This window comes from Erythrolamprus reginae, chromosome 3 (genome assembly GCF_031021105.1).
Source record: "Erythrolamprus reginae isolate rEryReg1 chromosome 3, rEryReg1.hap1, whole genome shotgun sequence".
In the NCBI taxonomy this organism is placed as follows: Eukaryota; Metazoa; Chordata; class Lepidosauria; order Squamata; family Dipsadidae; genus Erythrolamprus; species Erythrolamprus reginae.
The window spans coordinates 202,672,165-202,694,246 of NC_091952.1; the positions used below are offsets into that span (position 1 = coordinate 202,672,165).

The 22,082-nt window shown below is 37.1% G+C and overlaps 1 protein-coding gene across 4 annotated transcripts in view; it reads right to left on the bottom strand.

Annotated features, from left to right (window-relative positions):
- Positions 1-22,082, bottom strand: part of OSBPL1A (oxysterol binding protein like 1A) — an 88,357-nt gene that overhangs the window by 1,975 nt on the left and 64,300 nt on the right. For all 4 annotated transcript variants that reach the window (XM_070747643.1, XM_070747645.1, XM_070747644.1 and 1 more), the window contains 10 exons: positions 17,750-17,825; positions 16,555-16,689; positions 16,072-16,169; positions 15,536-15,718; positions 12,993-13,100; positions 12,634-12,723; positions 12,308-12,434; positions 8,203-8,319; positions 6,865-6,988; positions 5,775-5,865 (listed from right to left, as the gene is read on the bottom strand). In XM_070747643.1, coding sequence (XP_070603744.1) covers positions 5,775-5,865; positions 6,865-6,988; positions 8,203-8,319; positions 12,308-12,434; positions 12,634-12,723; positions 12,993-13,100; positions 15,536-15,718; positions 16,072-16,169; positions 16,555-16,689; positions 17,750-17,825 — 1,149 coding nt within the window. The remainder of the gene's footprint in view (positions 1-5,774; positions 5,866-6,864; positions 6,989-8,202; positions 8,320-12,307; positions 12,435-12,633; positions 12,724-12,992; positions 13,101-15,535; positions 15,719-16,071; positions 16,170-16,554; positions 16,690-17,749; positions 17,826-22,082) is intronic.

The window sequence follows — 22,082 nt, forward strand, 5'->3', positions numbered from 1 at the left end:
CTTGGAGTTTTATCTGTGTCCTCAGGGTCACCTGAGTAGTGCAAATGTGTGTGGAACTTTCTTGGAATGGCTGAAAAAACAAAGTCCAGTTGCCTCTTGAAGAAAAGCACTTTTGGGACAGAAGCGGGTTCCTACCAGTTCGGACTGGTTCTATAGAACTATTAGTAACTTGGTGGCCTGGGTCACTGGAACTGGCAACGACTGAGACCTGCCATGCCCCTGAGCTGGTTCTTTTGGCGGCGCCATGGGCACCATCTTGTTTTTTTTCTTCTGTGCATATGCAGCTTTTTTTTCAATACTGCACATGTGGGTGCGCTCCTACACACAGCACGCCACCACCCGCGCAGTGCATCTCTGAGCAAACGGGCAGTAACAAAATCAGGAACCCACCTCTGCTTTGGGATAGTTCATTCAAACCAGGGGTCTCCAACCTTGGCAACTTTAAGACTTGTGGCCTTCAACCCCTAGAATTCTAGGGATTAAAGTCCAAAAGTCTTAAAGTTACCAAAGTTGGAGACCTCTGGTTTAAGCAATCTCTGTGCCTGAGACAAAGCAAACAAATACATAAAAAATAGGCACAAGGCACTACCAGAGAATTTAAATGAAACAAGCTTTCCAGAATCGCTGTCACATGTTCACTTGATTACCACTTTGCTTAATAACTGAGTCGTAGAACTGAAATCACTAAACGAGGACTACTAGAAGTATAGGAAGAAGGATATTTTGGCAAAAAGTCTGTTGTGGAGGAAACTTTCCCTTGGGATTGCTGGTTTTACTTTTCCTTCTTATCCACACACTTAACCAAAGCTGGTAGAGCAGGAAAAATGGTCAGCTGTGAGGCTGGAAGAGAGTTCTGGAAGCTGCCTGAAAAAGCCCACCTCTTACCTTGGTTCCCGTTGAATCATGGCAGATATGGGACCAACTAGTAAATTTTAAGTTAGTGATTCAGGGGAAACCAAAGATGTGAGTTTCTTCTCACATTGTGAGAACAGAATCTGGTTTCAATAAAAAATGCATCCATTATTAAATAGAGAACCTGATAGGACAACTAAGATAATCCTCCGAAGAAACAGTAGAAGGAGTAGTCCGTCAGCAAAGAAAAATACTTCACAATAATCCCAACTGAATGGGAAACAAATACATTTGATAAAAGGAATTTTATTCATACTTATGGCATCACTTATTTTAGGCATTGCAAATAATTTTAAGTCTTCAATGCTATCAAAACATGTCAGCATAGTAACAAAAATAATATTAGAAGAGAGTCTGGGCCACTGACTAACTTTTAGAAAAAGCAAAACAAAATACACTGGATTTAACAGAGTTTTAATAAACAGCTATGAATACAGCCTGTCAAGAGAAATTCATGCCAACTTTTTAAATATAGCAACTTTTTAAAAAAATATGAAGGCAAAGTCAGAAAGGTACATAAAGCTAATAAATTGAAATTAGGTTCTGACATGGAAATAAATAGAAAAACAGGCAAAAAGAATATTCAAGAGTGTTTATAATAAATTGCTAATTTATAAATTAGTCTACCCCATATACTAGAAAAATAAAACAGTCATGCATTCAGCAACTGTATTCAAATCTTCACTTGAGGCTTCTGAAAGAGGAATTTAAATTCCTACCTTATTCCCTATTTAAACTTTCAGGATCAAAAGCTGACCTGCAAGTGTGCCTATAGGCTTCTTGGTGCCAGGGGAACTGAAGCACCAATGTCAACAACTACTGGGTGGTGGTAACTTGTGCTGCTTCAGCAAGCATATTTTCCACTTGCAAACCAGAGACCATTTGTTCCAAGCAGCAGCACTGCATGTAACATATCCAGCATAACATATTATGGACTGAAAGAAAGGACAGATCTTCCAGGCTATTTCCAATATCTTTGTATAATAGATATGCTCTGCAGCATCATGAAGGATTAAGAAATACCCTAAAAATACCTTTTGGAAGATAAAACAATGAACTCCATAATAATGAATAACATACATTTATTTACTTATTAAATAAATTTATATGACCATTTAATACATACACAGTGAGACTATGTAGGAGACCTCACCTACAAAAAGATATTGATAAAATTGAAAGGGTCCAAAGACGGGCTACAAAAATGGTGGAAGGTCTTAAGCATAAAACTTATCAGGAAAGACTTAATAAATTCAATCTGTATAGTCTGGAGGACAGAAGGGAAAGGGGGGGTCATGATTAAAACATTTAAATATGTTAAAGGGTTAAATAAGGTTCAGGAGGGAAGTGTTTTCAATAGGAATGTGAACACAAGAATAAGGGGGCACAATCTGAGGTTAGTTGGGGGAAAGATCAGAAGCAATGTGAGAAAATATTATTTTACTGAAAGAGTAGTAGATGCTTGGAATAAACTTCCAGCAGACATGGTTGGTAAATCCACAGTAACTGAATTTAAACATGCCTGGGATATCACAATACTAGACATCCCAAGAAAAAATACAGGAAATAGTATAAGGGCAGACTGGATGAGCCGCTCCGAGTCTCGGGAGAGGGGTGGCATACAAATCTAATAAATTAAATAAATTAGATAAGACCATGAGGTCTTTTTCTGCAGTCAATCTTCTGTGTTTCTATGATTCTATTATTTCTTCAATTTCTATGCTGCCCAACTCCCTACGGACTCTAGGCGGCTCACAGCAAAAATATAAAAGATCAATAATAGTACTAAAACCTCTAAAACCAGTTTAAAAACAATTTGCAATACAACAATTAAACCCCTACATACCATTCATGGCTGAATCTTGCTGGTTACCACCATAGGATCCATGGCCCCAGGCCTGTCAGAAAAGCCAAATCTTTACCGCTTTCCGGAAGGCCAATAGGGTGGGGGGTAGGCTGGATCTCAGAGGGTAACTGGTTCTAAACTGGTCTAAAGTTTGGAATTTATTTAATACAAAGAAGTAAAGTTTGCGTGAATGTACATATTAAGGAGTAAGTGTGCACTAGAATAAGTAGGGCTTTTGGAAACCTTAAAATTATATGGCCATTAAATTTGTTTGCATATGAGGGCATGAACCTTGATCCCCATATTCCAGGTCACTTTCTTTAGAATGCTGGGCTCTTTGCTGGAGTGGACAAGAGAAACCCACAGCACAATCAAGTAGTCATGGTTTTTTTGAAAATGAACAATGAATCATTGTTTTAGTCTCCCCCTGATTCATTGTAATGACGATTGTGTCCAAGCCTGAATTATATCATGCACTACTAAGAGTAATACAAAGGCCACATTTTTGAAAATCGTGATGAATGCTTCTCTTCATCAAAGTAAAAATCTAACAACATCTTCCACTGTAAAGGCAAAGGAAGGAAACTAATTCCAAAAGAAATGTTGCAAATGGTGCAAAGCATGGCATTGAAATGCTTTTAAAAAGCATATTTGCCATATGATGTTACTTTCAATTGTTTTTCAATTAAAACTTCATCTCAGCGCTGCTTACAAACAGTTAAAAGCAGGGATGAAATGTGATTTTTTTTCTCCCCCCTACCGGCTCTGTGGGCATGGCTTTTGGGGGTGGGGGTGGTCATGTAATCAGGTGGATGCAGCCAACTTGATGTCACTCACGTTACTCACTATTACATGCAGGAGCTGCACATTCTGAAGCACATTCTGCCCTTCTGAAGCCCCCAACATTTGAGTTTCCCTCTGCTTGACTCCCCAAAAAGAGCAACAAGAATGATAAAGGAAATGGAGCACCTCCCTTATGATACCAGGTTGCAACGCCTTGGTCTCTTCAGCCTTGAAAGACGGAGTTTAAAGGGTGACTTGATCGAAAAAAATCATGAATGGGATAGAACAGGTGGATAGAGAGAAATCATGCATGGGATAGAACAGGTGGATAGAGAGAAAATATTTTCTCTATCACACAATACTAGGACAAGGGAGCACTCCCTAAAGCTCATAGGTAAGAAAGCGAGGACAGATAAAGGGAAATATTTCTTCACCCAGAGCATCATTGGTTTATCTAACAATCTGGAACTGAACACACTCAAAACCGTAGAAATGGTGGTAGACTTTAGGAGAAACCCTTCCACCTCTCACAATACTAGACAACACAGTATCAACAGTAGAGACCTTCAAATTTCTAGGTTCTATCACATCTCAAGACCTAAAATGGTCACCTAACATCAAAAACATCATAAAAAAAGCACAACAAAGAATCTTCTTTCTGTGTCAGCTCAGGAAGCTCAAACTGCCCAAGGAGCTGCTGATACAGTTCTACAGAGGAATCATTGAGTCTGTCATCTGTACCTCTATAACTGTCTGGTTTGGTGCTGCAACCCAACAGGGCCGACACAGACTTCAGAGGATAATCAGAACTGCAGAAAAAACAATCGCTGCCAATCTGCCTTCCATTGAGGACCTGTATACCGCACGAGTCAAAAAGAGGGCGGGGAAAATATTTACTGACCCCTCGCATCCTGGACACAAATTGTTTCAACTCCTACCCTCAAAACGTTGCTACAGAGCACTGCACACCAAGACAACTAGACACAAGAACAGTTTTTTCCCGAACGCCATCACTCTACTAAACAAACAATTCCCTCAACACTGTCAGAGTTTTTACTAAATCTGCACTTCTATTCTACTAGTTTTTCTCATCATTCCTAGCATCCTTTTCCTCCCACTTAGGACTGTATGACTGTAACTTGTTGCTTGTATCCTAAGATTTTTGTTAATATTGTTTCTTCATTGCTTATTTGACCCCTATGACAATCATTGTGTTGTACCACATGATTCTTGACAAGTGTATATGTTTCTTTTATGTACGCTGAGAGCATATGCACCAAGACAAATTCCTTGTGTGTCCAATCACACTTGGCTAATAAAATTCTATTCTATTCTATTCTAATTCACTTCCAGAAGCGTTTGTGACAGTTGTCAGTCTTGATAGCTTCAAGGCAGGATTAGACAGATTCATGGATGCCAAGTGTATTGGTGGTTATTGAAACGGATGTCCATGTGCCGCCTCTATGTTGGTTGAGGCAGGCAGGATTCCCTTGAGTAACATTTGTTGGGGGTCAAGGGAAAGGGAGGGTCTTGCCTTTGCTTTCTGCTCAAGATCCCCATGGACAATTGGTGGGCCACTGTGTGACACAGAATGCTGGACTCAATGGGCTTTGGCCTGATTCAGCATGGCTCTTCTTGTGTTCTTATGTTCCCCAAGTGAACCCGGAGCCTTCTCTTGCCCTGCTCTCCATCCCGGAGGGCCGTACATCCACCCTGCCAATCCTCCGTACATAATTATGAATTTTGAAAATAAATCTTAAACTGTTAATATTGTGAAAAATGTACAGATAGTCCTCGCTTAAAGATTGCTGCATTCACCAACAGCTTGAGGTTACAACGGTGATGAAAAAACAATTTTATGACCAATGATCACATTTACAATATAGGTTCTTAATTTCACTAATAAGTGATTGCATACTACTAACCAAAAAGCTAATCCTGTTTCAGAAAAATGAGAAGGCAATGCCAAATGCAAACCCTTCGAAAGTTTTCCATAAAGCAAGAATTACTATATCAAGAAGCTTTGAATCAAAGGAACAAAATATTGACCAGCTATTGTTTAAGATAACACAAGAAGGTGAGCATTGCCATCTTTTAGAATGCTATTTCCAACAGCGCAGTACCTAATAAACAATGAACCTCTCAATGGTAATAAGCAAACTTAGGCAAAAAGCTAAATTCAAAGCAATTTTGTCCATTATCTTATCATGAACACAATTTTCTGTTTACTAACCTTGTGCTCCAATCTTCCTCTGATTTAGACCTGTTTTTACGAGCAGTTCTTTGTTTTTCTTCAAGCCTTTTCTTTTCTTCACTGGCTGCATCTACCAAAAGGTGTTTTTTTTTTAAAGAAGGGGGGATGACAGGATGTATTAAATTATAATATATTAGAATAATATGATTTGTAGCAATGTATAAATTCAGTAACGATAATTCATAATTTTTATTAGTATAATTTATATAACATTTCTACGTTTCCCCCTAAACTTTATTATGTAGCAGATTGTTCAACAATAAATTAACCCTTTAATCTTCCATGCTCCAAATAAATGAGTTGGCTAATTTGTAATATCTGGTATGCACTTCTCTTTTCTTTTGAAGATTAAATAATTTTTCCTTTATATATTTATAATATTTTGCATATTTATTTAAATAAAAGGAATCATTTTAACAGCATTATTGTTACAAAAAAATTCAAACAATCTCCAATTTAAAAAAGATATGTTTTAATGTTTTCACGAGAAAGGCAAGCTAGAGCAATGTTTCTTAAACTTAGCATCTGGCTTCAAAAGTTGAACTCATCCTAAAATTGTAAAATTTGAGAAATATTGAATGACATTTCCCCAAAACAGGCAACAGTATCATTTATGTAGATTAAAAAGAGACAAACAAGCTGCCTCATTGATCCTGGCCTAGAGAGATCCAATGCAAATATTCTTAAAGGTTTCAGGTATTTCCTAATTAAAACTAGACATAGGACTACTGTAAATTCATTGCAGGGAATTTGTAAAAAGTATTAAAAAACCCTCAAAAGCAGTTGCGTCTTTTTCCAGGTTTATGCAGCTACATCAGAAGTTGCTTACAGCTTCCTCTGCCAAATACATGTATGGGGAAACAGCTAGGAACAACTATATGAATTTTTAAAATGGGGCTGTTTTGAAAAGAAGAGCTTTGTGTTCCAAAGCACAATCTTATTTCACTACCTTTTTTTTTCACTAATGTATGTATCAACAAGTTATTCTGTAAAACATGATTGCCACAATAAACTTAAATATTTCAACATTCCTATGTCAAGAAACTTTAAACCCAGGCTATTGAGTTACCTATTTCACCATTTTCCATAGCTCTTACATCTGGCCTTAGCCTGCAGTCAGTTTTAGGAATAACACTTTCCATTTCCTGATCCAATTCATTCAACATCATAGCAAAAGTAGTAAAGTTGTACATCTAAAAAATAAAATAGATGGCTTTAGAATGTTCCATTTATAAAGAAATATTAGTTGTCAATATGTTTGCAGCTTCTAAAGAAAGTATCCAATCAAACTATTGAATCAGTCCAAGACCTTTTTCTGTATCAATTACCGGTACATTAAAGTGGGCTAGAGCAGGAGTTCCCAATTCCAGCAGCATACAAGCATGTGCCTCATTTGTGTGAGCGGCGGGTGTATGTTCCCACCAGTCATGCAAATGGAACTCCGTGTGCGCTTGCCCGCCACTCGTGCAGAACCATCCCATCCCCCACACTAGTCCGCAAAGCTGGGAAGGTTGGACAGGTTCCTCTAGGCTAGAGGAAGGAAGTAGCTCCTAGTTTTTTTGTTTATATTCCACTTTATTATTTTTACAAATAAGTCAAGGTGACAAATATAACCAACATACTTTCAACATAAAACAACCCTATGAGGTGAATTGGGCTGAGAATGACCAGCCCAAGGTTGCCCAGTTGGCTTTCATGGCTAAGGTAGGACTTGAACTCATGGTCTGTGGTTTTCTAGCCTGACGCCTTAATCATTACACCAAACTGGCTCTCTATTTCTATATATGCAAAATATGCAAACAAAATTGAAGTTATTGAAGAGGCAATTAAGCCATAGGAAAAAAAACAAATTATATTAGATGAATCAGGAGCTGGTAGCAGGCATTTACTGCTCTTTAAAGAAAAAGTGGGTGGGATTTTAATTGTTTTCAATTTGGAGAAAGAGGTTTTTGTATGCATAAGAACCCAAACAAAATATCTTCCCATTTGGTTCAAAGTTAACCCCTGGACTTCTCATAAATGAAGAAGAATGGGCTTTCCTGCATAAGCTGGGTTTCAATTCTCAATGTTAAAAAAGTAGAATCCTAACTAGTACTAAGAGGAAAGAAAAATAATTCAAGTGATAATCTTCAGGCAACTAGGCTACTAACGCAACTCTGCTAGTCACTGTTCCTATTAGATAAAATAATTATGTTAAGGTAAAGGGTTCACTCCCCCACTCTGTAATTTCCAATAGCAAGACTGACAAAAATGTAGACCAATGCTTTTCTACCGTGGCAACTTAAGTTGTTTGGACTTCACCTTCCCAAATTCCCTAGCTTGCTTGCTATATAAATGATATTAAAATATAAATTGGCCAATGTTGAAAAACACTAATGTATACCATTGAATTCAAGGTTCCTCTCACCTGTGTTGAGTTTGAAGGCCTTGGAGATATTTTCCACAACAACACACTTCCAGGGATCACACATATACTTTCACATTCTGGCAAGGGCATCTCATCCGGCTCATCAGAATTGCCTGTCTACAACGTAGTGTGAAAACCGGAACATCACACTCAGAAATAACATTTAAGTGCACCTCTGTAAACATAATGCAGCTCTATATACAACTGTATAAAAAGATACAGGCTTCCTGTGTCCCGTTGTGTCCGATTCTAAGGGTTGGTGCTCATCTCAGTTTTCTAGCTGAGGTTGTTGTCCGATGATGCTTCCATCTCATGTGACTGGCATAATTACACTGTTACCCACCGACCGATATGGTATGTTTTAATCGACTTTGCATTTTCATGCTTTAGAATTATTAGGTTGGCAGAAGCTGCGGCAAGAATGGAGGCTTGACCCTGTCATATAGTGCTTGGGTCTCTAACTGCCAACCTTCTGGTTGACAAGCCCAGCACCTTAACCGCTAGGCCATCCCGCCCCTATACAACTATAAATAACTGATAAAAGAACATCTAGAACTTTTTTTATCGATACGATGTTTACAATGACAAACAAACCTTTAGGGCAAAGGGGTTAATAAAAACGAATAATTCTGAAGATTTGATAATAACATCTCTTTCTCTCTGAGGAGGCATGTCCAAGTTTAGGGACTTTTCACTGGTTTGGCTGCAGTATTGGGATTATTTGCTTTGCCTCTACTGGTAAATGCCACAGAAAAGCAAACAGGTTAGCAGAGAAGGGCCCTCTTTTCCTTAAGCAGGTCTAACATCAAGTGGACGCTAACAGCTGCTGTGACCTAGAGGTGGAGCTCGTGCCTCACAATCAGGAGGTTGTGAGTTTGATCCTAGGTAAAGGCAAATATTACTTGTAAGTCCCTTCCAACTCTGTTAATCTATTAGAAGTCTTTCCTATGGCCAGCAGAAAAAGGACTGGCCATCAACTATCTTCTGAAGAAGCCACAGCAAGATAAGCTCCTTCCTTGGCTGTCAACTCAGAAATCAAGAGCAGATGGGGATTTAAAAAAACCCTAAAACCTGTGACTGGCTCATTCATTTTTTTCCTGCCCTCATAGGCATGCCCTAGAAAGTATATCTACTTCAATAAATTAGATAGCTGTTATAATGTTAACTCCAAGGTTAACATCCCCCAAATTAAAACATGTCATTTTAAAGTGCTGCTAAATGCCAGTGGGATATACAGTACTTGCCCAACCTGATATAATGCAATTGAGAATAACCAACAAATATTTGTAAATTTCATCAAGTATTTTGCTATGTTTTTCTCCAACTTGATTTTTTGTTTCTCAATTCTTTTCTTGATTTCTAAACGTTTTTGTTCTGTAGGTCCCAAACTAGAAATACCTGTCCTGCCTCATTTGTTTTTGAAAGTGTTCAGTCCCTCCCAGGTTTTAAGAAACAGCTTTAAACACCTTTGCTTCAGTTAAATTTAATATATACTGTCATTGGATTTTTTACTTTTTTTGGATAGTAAAACCATATTTATAAATAATTTAGAATAGCACTTGGATCTATTAAAATGTTATTAAACAAACATCAAACCCTCAAATTCCAAGTACATTGGTTACTCTTTTGTTCAATGACCTTTATGTACCATATAGCTTATAGAAGAGCTGGATATCTGTTTGTTTTTGTAATTATTCATAAAAAGCCATGTACATCATTAGAAAATGCTTAATACTTCCCTTTCTCAAACAGACAATTTCTAAGGCAAATTATTGCAACTAAGAATTTCAAACATAGTTTATGATATAAGCCATAAACCAAATACATAAAATTCCTGTATGACCCTAAACATTTTGAGTGTATATTTTTTAATATTCTCCATGAAACAAAAAAACCTAAACTTATACATTTATCATATTTCAAATTTAAACTCCCCCAGTGATAATTTATATAGTCAAGTTATGGTACATTTAAGCCTTTGTAGTGATAGATGAAATAATGTGGGCCAGTGAAATTAGAAAACTTCAAGTTTCTAAAAGAACCTCAACTTTAAATCTCTCTCACCAATTGAGCTGTGATATTCCATTCCTTTTCTTTTCTTGGCTTCAGAACCAAGTCAATGCTCTTATTGTGCTCATTATTAATCAGCAGAAAGGCCATTTGGAGGCAACAATAAATTTCTATAGTTTTTCTGCATTTCTTTAGAATATTATTAACATGTGACCAATGACACAGCTACCAAGTGAACTATTCAGGAGCATTTAAAATGAAGACACTCTAAACAGAGGTAAATAAATACCTGATCTGTCTTGAAAACATACTGGGAAAAAAATCTGCCAAAAGTGAAACCATTGAAATAAGAAAGACTTAATATGTTCAGCTTTTGGATGGATTCTACCTTGGCAAATAAAAAATGACCTTTACTTTGAATAACGTCATAATCTAAATGCTTGAGGTCTTTTATTTCTTTATATCCCACATTTATTATTTTTTACAAATAACCCAAGGTGATGAATATATCCAACGTGTCATCTTCCTCCTATTTCCCTCACAAACACCGGGTAAGTTGGGCTGAGAGTCCAAGATCACTAAGTTGGCATTCATGGCCAAGGTGGGACTTGAACTCAGTCTCTTGCTTTGTAGTCCAGTGCCTTAACCACTAGACCAAATTGGCTTTCTTCTGCATTATTTGGTGAACCCCATAGTGGACATAATCTGGGACATTTAGAGCACTACAGTCCCCTCTCTTAAAAAAGAACAAAGAAAAAAAAAGAAACTCACAACTTTTAATAACCTATCTTCCAATAATTAATCTATGGCCAAAGCAAACAACATTAAAAATATAATAAAAATAAAACCATTGCCTATTTTGAAATATTTTCAAGGGTTTCTAAATTTGTAGTTACTAGGTATTAAGCAAGCTATTCAAGTCACTGGTTTGAATGACTACCTGAAGTTTATTAATGTGAATACTACCGTGCTTCCCCGAAAATAAGACACTGTCTTATATTAATTTTTGCTCCAAAAGTTGTGCTACGTCTTATTTTCGGGGGGGTGCCTTATATTTCTCAAATAAGACAAATTCACAGGCAGAAAAGCTGACACCCCCAAAGAAAGTGTACCGTACGGTACACTGATTATGGTACGGTACCTGTCAGTATGGCACCCACACACACAAACGATGGCACTTATATGGTACAACAGTATACTCCCGCTATTGCAGCTTCCGGCCACCAGAGGAACTACAGTCTATGCACTGTAGTGGAGACTGTAATGGCAGTGAGACAGCAGCAGACTGTGTCTGCTGTACTGGACGGTACAAAGCGATGGAAGGGGCCAGCAGGGGACGCCACATTATTATGGTACCGCTATGAACAGCTTTGAATGGTACCGTATGTTTTTCCACCGTACCGTATGTAAACTTGACTATGCCTTATTTTTGGGGGGTGCCTTATATTAGCAAATTCTGCAAAACCTGACATGCCTTACTTTCGGGGTACGTCTTATTTTCGGGGAAACAGGGTAGCATTCCTCATACTTTTAAAATCTGTTGTTGTCTTGTGTTTTTATTTTAATTTTATTGCAGATCATGCCCACCCCAGGTCCATGAATGGGAAAAATGTCATGAAACGTCACGTGATGGCAATGTGACACATTGTTTATATTTTACTCTTGCTCAAAAGTTTTCTTTCTGGCTACTATGTCAAAAAATCCATCCATTCACCCATTCATTACAAAATTGGCACCAAATTTGCTGGTTTTCATGAGCAGTTCCAAACTAGTATGAAGTAAATTTTACAGTATATCAAAAGTGGAAAATAGTTTGATGCTGGTTCAGAAGTGAGAAACATGAGATGAATGGGACCCATGGTAATGAAATCTCTAAGAGTATCTGAATTGGTCTATGGTATGTATGTGAGATAATCAGTGGAATCCCAGAAAACTTTAAACATATTTGGACCTTTTTTGAGAAAGCATGGAGTTTATGGAATGATTTTGAAAATCATGCATATCTCCCAACAGTCAGTTAAGAACAGAATACTTATTCATTCAATATTTAATGAGAAATTATTGTTGCTAATCTATTTTTTAATATTAATAATACCTGTTTATTGTTTTTCTTCTCTTCTGTGTTTCTCTTGTCATTCTTTTTGTAAGCTTCAAATGTAGTAAGATCGACACTGTATAAACACTCAGTCCATTTTCCGTAGAGTGCACAAAGTTTCTTTTTGCTGTCAAACCCCCCGAAAACAATTAATTTTAGAAACATTAGAGTGTTTTGAATTAGTTAGGTTCCTATTTTGTACCAAAGTTACACAAACAGAAGCTGCAGAATGTTCTCAATACATTATCTGAATCATATTATCAAATAATTTACACCCCTTAAATATTTATTTCTCAAGTATTAGAGTAATACATGGTTTTATTTACCTTTTATCTTGAATATGCCCTTCAACCTTGTGTAGTTCTTTTCCAAAAAGGCCACAGGGCTTGAAGTTTAGTATGCATTTTTCACCAGTTCTATGAAAGAAATATGAAACCTCTTAAATAAACTACATTATCCTTCAAGTGTACTACTAATGGAACTTTTAAAAACATAAAGAAAAAAGACCCCTACTCTGATGCTCAGCATGGATATTGTTTTTTTAATCTACCAGTGGTTACTATTTCCTTACAGTGACAACTTTATTTGTTATTTATTGTTGCCTTGAAATTAAAGTACTTGTTCTATTAATGCTTAATGTGAAACAAATTTACTTATCAAACCAAATAGTAAATTTCCAACATACTTGTGATTTGTTATTTCCATATTTCCATATTGTTCAATCCAAAGTTTGCCTACAATAATATTATGCACACAGCATGTAGGATTCGTCCATGTATATGCCTCATTGTGTCTGAAAAGGCAAATAATAAAACCAATTAAGATTCACGCAAGGCTTCAAAAATGTCCATGTAATCTTAAAAAGTGCACAAATCAAGGTAGTGTTTCCCATTAGCAATACAGATAGAAGAGAATTCTTTATTGGCCAAGTGTGACTGGACACACAAGAAATTGTAAGATTCTTGACAAATCACTTAGTGATAGTCATAGGATACTAATAAGCAATCAAATCATACTAGGAAACAATAAAGACAATATAAGTTGTAAAGATACAAGCAACATGGGTATAACCATAAGTGGGAAGAGGTAAGGATGAGAAGAATAATAGTAATACAGTCTTAGTAGATAATTTGACAGTGTTGTTGTGGGAATTAGTTGTTTAGCAGAATGCTGGCATTCAGGGGAAAATTATCCTTGTGTTTTGTTGTTCTGGTGTGCAGAGCCCTATAGCATCATTTTGAGGGTAGAAGTTGAAACAATTTATTTCCAGGATGTGAGGGATCTGTAGATATTTTCACAGCCCTCTTTTTGATTCGTGCAGTATACAGGTCTTCAATGGAAGGCAGGTTGGTAGCAATTGTTTTTTCTGCAGTTCTAATTAACCATCAAAGTCTATGTCTGTCTTGTTTGATTGCAGAGCCAAACCAGAGAGTTATGTAGGTGCAGACGACAGACTCAATAATATATCAATATAACAGCAAATGTGATACTATTATTCTGACCTAGGCTTCCTGGGCATAAAGCACAAGCTGAGTCCCCAAAACATCTTTTTTATTTTAATGGCTGTGAATTATTTATTTGTGCAATGTATTTATTTGTGCAATTTATATGCCGCCCAACTCCAATTGGACTCGGGTGGCTTACAAAATAACAATAATTAAAAAACAGTATTAAAATATATACAATAACAAGAATAGTAAAAACGATATAAAAGTGCATTAATAACCCTTAACACCTTACATACTCTCAATCATTCATGATCCCAGGCCCACCAGAAAAACAAGGTCTTAATGGCTTCCCAGAAGACTGGGAGGGTAGGGATAACATGGGTCTTTGAATGCAGTTGGTTCCAAAGCATCGGAGCTGCCACAGAGAAGGCCCTTTCCCGCAGCCCCACCAACCAGCATTGTTTAGTGGATGGGACCTGGAGAAGGCCAACTCTGTGGGCCCTTATTGGCTGCTGAGAGGTGAGGTAGAAGGCGGTTCTGTAAGCAGTCTCATCCTAAGCCATGTATAGCTTTAAAGTTAATAAAGGTAACTATGTTCGTTCCAAGCCGTAATAAATCACAAACAATGAATCTGACAGAAGTCTTTTGGAAGAAGGCTGGTATCACCAACCTTTTATCTTTTCTGACACACTGCCAGACCTAACTGGCAAGGACTTTGCAAGTCCAAACAGAAACACGGAGTCAGAACTTAAATGCTAAGAAGTGATCCAAGTTGCTTCCTAGAACGAAGTGATACAAGTTGTTTCCTGGAATGAGCATATTAGTTTGCTCCACTTTTATAGGCTATAGGAGGGGCCAATCATCTCTAAGCCTTACTCCCGAGTAGTCCTTCTCCTCTGTAACTGTTCTTGCCTTCTGTCAGTGACAGCCTCTGGAGGCTCTGGAGTCAGCACAGACCTCCCAGATGGTGCGGGCTGGATCTCTGCCTCTGGCACCGAGCCTCCTCCAGACTCCAGGCCTGGCCCACGTTCCTCCCCAGCATCCTCGTTGTCTGATTCTGCTGCCAGCTCCAAAGCCCGCTGGTGGACCACAACTCTTAATCACACACAAATGTTTGCTTTATGTTTCTCATAGCATAGATAATCCAAAAAAGCAATCTCGTTCTGCCGATAGAACAAGGTTGTTCAATGAGTTCCTAAAAACATCGCAATTTCAGAATAGTTATTTTCAAGGTAAGAACATTACTCTGTGTCAGGAGTGTCAAATTCAAGGCCCGATGCCCGGATTCTGCCCATGGGGTGCTTAGATCTGGCCCATCGGGCTGCCCTGTAACAGTAAGAAATTTATTTTTGATGCCTATGAAAACAACAATGGCGCTCAGGACAGTTGCATGTGGCCTTCCTGAGCTTCATTTTGATTGGCAGAAGGTTATTGGCTGTCACAGCTGGAAACGGAGAATGGGAGACCATTTTTGCTTGGAGAGTGCTTGGGCCACCAATGGTGCATGAGTGACGTCAAGCTGGCCATGGCCACCCTGGCCCCCTGAGTCAAACAGAAACCTGATGTGGCCTTCAATGAAATCAAATTTGACTGTTCTATGTAGTTTCTTGTTTTTCAAATATAGATTATTAAGGTCAATTTATTATAAATCACATAAAAAGTTATTTTAATAAAGGTTGCATATAATTTGTATTCACACAATGGATTGAGTTCCATTCATTCTATGTCTGCATTGTTTGCAATTTCTAATCTAGCCCAAGATTAATACTGACCAACTTACTCAAGAAGTTTTAGAGTTATTATTCCCTTTGGTTCTGCTTCAACACTCTTTCCCCAGAATTTGAGTTTAGGATAAATGGAACCATGAAATACGAAGTCATTATTCAGTCCTTCGGCATAAAATGCACTGATTGGTGGGTGATGACTAACTTGTTCCGAGATGAGTCTGAATCCAAGATCCTCTCTATGCAGGAAAATGAAATAATAATTAGCAATGTTTATCTACCAAATGGAGTAAAACACAAACTTTTCCATATCAATCAATCACACACACACACACACACACTCACTCACAAATCAAAAATTTAATTACTGGAATATTTGAGGGCAAGCTATGCTTTCTCAATATACCAATAGTACTGAACTACACAGAAAAGATACGAAAGATAATTCTCAAATGAAAACATTAACTATTCCAGCTACCAAGTAGGGAGTCAATAATTTAACAATGCATAAACCACAACTGGGTAATTTTGTCTTTCTACTTCATGCCCAAGAAAAGATGAACCTAGAACAGTTTGATAGTGCATTTATTACCTGACAAGTTCATATGTCTCTCCAAGTAATGGATTGAATGGCTTTCCTGTACGTTCCCACTGAGAGGCTACAGCTGAGACAGCAAAAGCGGCTACACACTGTTGAAAAAGCAATTTTATAAGTTATTTCTATTGACTTTTACTAGAAAAATCTTATTTAATCCGCAGCACTTAAAGCATTAATTCTTAGAGTCAAATCAGTCTCAGTATGCTCAGTTTCTAATGAATATACAGGCAGACACATTCTGGTTCTCATGAAAAAGGTAGCGAAGAAACATTTAAAATATTAAAAAGGGAGTTTAAATAATCACCATTACTTTTTAAAAAGTTAAACCTGCTTAAAGCTAAATTGCAGGTCGGATATTCAGTAGCTTCACTTTTATAATATCACTGTAAAAATCTCATTATATTTTATTTCTTTCACTTGAATTCACAAGATTTTCTAGAAATAAACCACCCAATTATTTTCTTGAAATAGAAGTACCTTCATTCTTTCAACTGGGTCAGAAAGCAAGCTGGCTTTATGAATTAAGTATGTATGCTCCATGTATTCTGTCAGTCGCTGTAAGAAACTCAGGGGCTCATTAAAAATTACTGGCATAGTGATCTTGGATAGCTCCTAGAAGAAATTTAAAAGCAGTATGTGAGCAAATGTTTATATAACTATCGCTGAGCAGTTTCAGTTTACATAAAAGCAAGGTTAGACCATTAGCAAAAGAAGTAAACATGAACTTAGATATAAATTGATATCATTAATTTAAAGAATAGCCAATACTGGCTTGATTAGTATCGTATTCAAGATTAGAGAAAATAATTGTATATCCATACTGAATCTGAAGATAGTGATTCTGGACCATGGTACTCTCAATCTGACCTCTTTCACAGGTTTGTTATAATGATAAAATGGATAAGCAAGAAAAGAAGTATGCATAGCATGACTATACTGGTAAAACCAAAGTTACACAAAAATGGAAAGATCAAGCCCTTATTAGTCTCTACTTTACAGTGTCTAACAACTACTTGAGCAAATATTTGGGGCTCTTCAATATGCATTAGTGCAAAGAGTCAATACTGACTAGGTGACTTCACTTGTGAAGTACAGTACCTAATTAATAGGCACTATAAACATTTAAAAATCCAAAATATTCTTCTACTAATATGCATGTAGGATATTTAACATAATCAAACAACTTCCTGGCCAGCAGTACAAATCTATAGTTTCTTAGTGAAGCTAATAGAAAATGGGAGAAAGTATACAACCGACTGTAATCTAACTCCATATTTGCAGGAAAACGCTGCAATGCCTATTGGGTATACAGTATTAACTTTCTGAATAATTCTTCTCTCCTTAGATCCATGATTCTTGACAAATGTATCTTTTTCTTTTATGTACGCTGAGACCATATGCACCAAGACAAATTCCTTGTGTGTCTAATCACACTTGGCCAATAAAATTATATTCTATTCTATACTATCTATTTACACTGCCAATTGGTTTTTCTAAATTTAAGTAGGCTGAAAATAAAACACTGCAAATTTTATGAGTAAATAAATGGACAAAAAGGATTTGACAATGTGGTGGAATGGGCTAGAAGCATTTCTTTAATACTTTCTATAGAGATAAATATACAAATTTGTAATTAAAATAAGGTTGTGTTATAAATCTTTTATTTACCTACCATTCCAATGCACTTTCTCAAGATACTCCAAATACTGAAGTCATTTCTTGAAAACATTGGAGAGGGCAAGCTGGTCCTAGATTGGAGCGGAAGCAAGAAAGCTATTTAATATGCTATCACATTAATCACACAGAATATATTTTATACTATTTAAAATAAATCCTGAAGCCAGGTTTTAACAACCCCTTTTCTTCCACACCTACTCACTCATGAGGATTACATTCTCAAACCAGACTATACATCCTATTATAAAACTTCCAATTTTTGTGTGTGAAGCAAAAACACACCTTTGGTTTTGAGACGAGTGCAGATAATGGATTTGATGTGAGCCTTATTATATATTCGAGCACAGGAGATTTCTTCACCTTCCTTATGTGTGTATCAATTCCCAGAATTCTCAGTCTCTTGTGCTAGCTAGAATTCCTAGCAGCTGGTTTATACTATGGGGAGTAGTTCAAGTTAAATTACTTGCTTTTAATGATTTCTATCCCACTCAGCTACAGATTGTTTTAGAGATAAAAGTATTCTAAACACTTGTAAGTTGCAAATGCCAACATTGTACTATTGGAGCCTCCTATGAATGAGTAAGCATGTGGCTAAATAACTTAAACCTTTTATCTCTCCGTGCCCCAATTTTGGGTAGGATATTAAGGGATTAAACTAAATGCTTTAAAAACTCTGAGTTTCTTCAAAGCACTAAAACAGTTCCTCACCCACCCAATTTTGGAATTCAGCCTCTGACATAATGTGCAAAGCTTTATGGAACACTAAAAAAAAGAAAAAAAAGAAAATTCCCCACTCCTGAAGTAAAACCGAGGGTCAGAGAGACCTATCTGAGCTTAATGTTGGTTTCCCCTAATACATGTAAGTTTATAAAATCTTCAAAACTAATCTGAAATTGTACAAAAAATAAGGACACTCGTGGTCACTGTTCAATTGTTTCTTGCAAGAGTCACTCCAGAATACAGATGAGTTTTGCAGCATAACTCATCATGCCCCCTGCAAGATAAATATGACCTTCCCCAGTTAGAGCTTGAAGCAGAGAAGCCCAGAAAAGTAGTTTCATGGTCAGAAAAATGAACATGCAAATTGTGAAGGCTGCAAAAGTTCTTTATGCCTCTAACTCATCTTTAGAGAAACTTCCCCTTTATTTATCTGTACTGACTGACCTGGACTCAAATGCCTTCACCTTTTTGCAAATCAGTGTTGCAAAAACACTAGGTTTTTTTTTCATTACTAGAACTTCAAAATTAGTTTTTAATCAGGGATATCTCTCTGTACTGCTATGTTCAAATGTTTCATTCATTCTTTAGATAGATAGAACCATTGTGAAACTATCTTTCCAAGTGAAATTTATTTATTTAATTTATATGCTGCCCATCTCATTGATAGGATAACTCGAGGTGGATTACAGAACATAAAATGACAAATAGAAAAGCAATTGAAAATTTAAAACTATGCATATTAAAATTTTAAAACAATGCAATTGAAGCAGAGAAGATTTTGGCCGTAAGCCCGTATGATACAGAAGAATAAATTTGCAGAACTAATCTCCAAAGCACATTAAATACCAAAAGGATCATAGATTTGGAAGGGACCTTAGTTTTCTAGTCCAACCTTCTGCCAAGGAACAAACATTGAATGTCAAGAAAAACAAATAAAAAAGCAATGTTCTATAAGCCAAGTATTCTGAGTGTATCAAAATGGAAGATAATCTTGAAGAGTGTGTGGTTTTATTACTATGTATGAAGAAACGTCTCTAAAGGATAATTTAATCTATTTTTTTTAGCTATTTGACCTGAGGAATTGTATATATTAATTAAGGACACCTAGATGAATTGACTCCATATCATTCAAATGATGTTTTGTGCTTTGGCATAGCACAGGAGAAATATACTGTTACTTTGGTTGAGTAATCAAACAGTTTTCAGTCCCAGCCATTGTGGAGACATATCCAACTACCCCGATGCCTTCTTTAAACAAAATATTGTCTAAGCCGCAATTACTCCAAATCTTGGAAGGGACCACATTTTTACACTCCAAAATGGCATGCAAACGGTCAAATCTCCCACCAAAAATAAGTCTAGGAGGGGAGAGGTAGAGAAGATTTTCTATCATTTCTTTTAGAACTTCCATGATTATCTAAAACAGAAGTGTAATGCTCTGTCCCCCAAATTTTCAAATTTGTTAACCAAACCCTTCAGTGATATTTTTCTAAGACTTCTCAGTTTTATTCCTCTTGCTCTTTCAATTGCTTTTCTGTCTCTTGTAGGGTCCAGCAGAAAACCCCCTTAATCCCACTGACTCATTCCTCATATTTTTACAAAATGTAATTCCCAAGACTTCCTCAAGTTCAATGCAATTCAGCTAGCTCCAACCTTCAGCAAATTTCCTCCTTTGGTTGGGTTTGTGTCTATTTATTAAAATGATCTTACTTACATTTTATTAGCAACATTACAGAGAAATCACAACAAACAGCAGTTTACACTGTCACCTCTATCCTAGATGAGCACTAGGATCATTCTCAAACTACTCTTAGCTCTATTCATTTCCTGCCTACATGCTTCATTGCAAATGTTGCATGTTCAAATTTTCAGGATGTCAAGTTTTGCATTGAGTAGCATAGGAGAAGCCAAGATGCCAGAAGGAAAAAGCAAATGTGATGGACAATATAGGAAGAAGAGTTAGTTCCTAAAACCTTTGATTAGCAAAACTGTTAGACTGCGTTAGACTGAATAAAGAAAGAAACATCACCATTCCAAAAGTGAAGACAGAATTGATCAGTGAAGGGTCACTTTTAAGATTGCATACAAATATAGAAATAGATTTTTGCATAATTTAATCATAGGTTCCTAGGCATTGTCATTCAAAATAAAAAATGTTTTTTATATTATATGCTACATGAACTACATGTATAAGACAGACCCTTATTACATCTGTGTTGTGTCCAATGAAACTTTGAGAAGTTGACACATACTGAAAAACCTTTAGCCCTTGAAAAACATAAACAGCTCCAGGCTATGGAGATAGAAGTCATAAAACCTATATTTAAACTGTGGAGTATCTTCTTATGAAAACGTCGTATCCTTCTATTTAGAGGTTCTACCTTGAAGGTGTTAGCTAATTTACAAATACTATATATGTGAAAAAAAGCAGTGGTCCTTTCACAGCATAGACCTGCATCCAGTAAAACTTTTGATCTACTTGAAGACAGAGTGGAAGTCCCTTTTATAGGACCAGTCCTTGATCCAGGGCATCTGAAAGAAAATTCACAAGTGAGAGAAATGTTCTCCATTTCAGAAATAAGCTGTATGAAGATCATCTGAAAGAAAATCCCTAAATTTTCGGACTATGGACCAGCAAAAATTATCTCTCCTTACTAGGAATTTTTAATGTTTTTAATATTCCTTATCATTGTGAAGTACAGTGGTACCTCTACTTAAGAACTTTGTTCCATGACCAAGTTCTTAAATAGAAAAGTTTGTATGTAGAAGCAATTTTTCCCATAGGAATCAATGTAAAAGCAAATAATGTGTGCAAACCCATGAGGAAAGAAATAAAAGCTTGGAATTTGGATGGGAGGAGGAGTAGGAGGAAGAAGAGGAGGAGGACAGTCGTTGCCGAAGGAAGAAGGTGAGGTGAAGGGAAAAAAAAAATCCAAAACTTTAAGGCTTAAAAAAAGAAAAAAAGACAGACTCAGAGGCGGTGAGGAGGAACATGCGCCTCCCATACTACCTGACGCAAGGCTGCCTCCCATGCACTGCGCCAGAGAGAGAAACCCAGGCGGGCAAGAGGGGAGAACCTCCCGCTCCTTTGAACGAAAGGCGGCTGCTGCCTCTTCCTTCCCATGCTAAAGGGCTCCCCTCTACTCTCGCTCGCTCGCTTTGTAGCCATCGCCTTTCATTCACTATGGTGACTTTTTGGTTTGGTTGAAGTCGAGTTGATCTGGCCGTGGCGAAGCGCCCTGTTTTGTCTTTCCGTGCCCAGATGCTCCAGGAGGCAACCTCGCACCAGGTGTATGGGAGCTAGCGTGAGAGAGTCATCATAGTGAAGTGGTTTATTCCCTCTCCAAGCGCCCAGGGAAACGCTCCGTTTGCTCTGGGCTGCCAAGGCCTCCTTAAGCGCCACCAAAAGGCTCCTTTGGCAGCTCAGAAAAGCCCAAGATGGCCGGGATTAAAGGGGAAATGGTAGGAAACTGGCCGGGCCTTTGTGCCACTTTCAAATTTCCTGGGAAATTTTTCCGGGCTCGGATTCTTAAGTACAAAATGATTCTTGAGAAGAGGCAAAAAAAAATCTTGAACACCTGGTTCTTATCTAGAAAAATTCTTAAGTA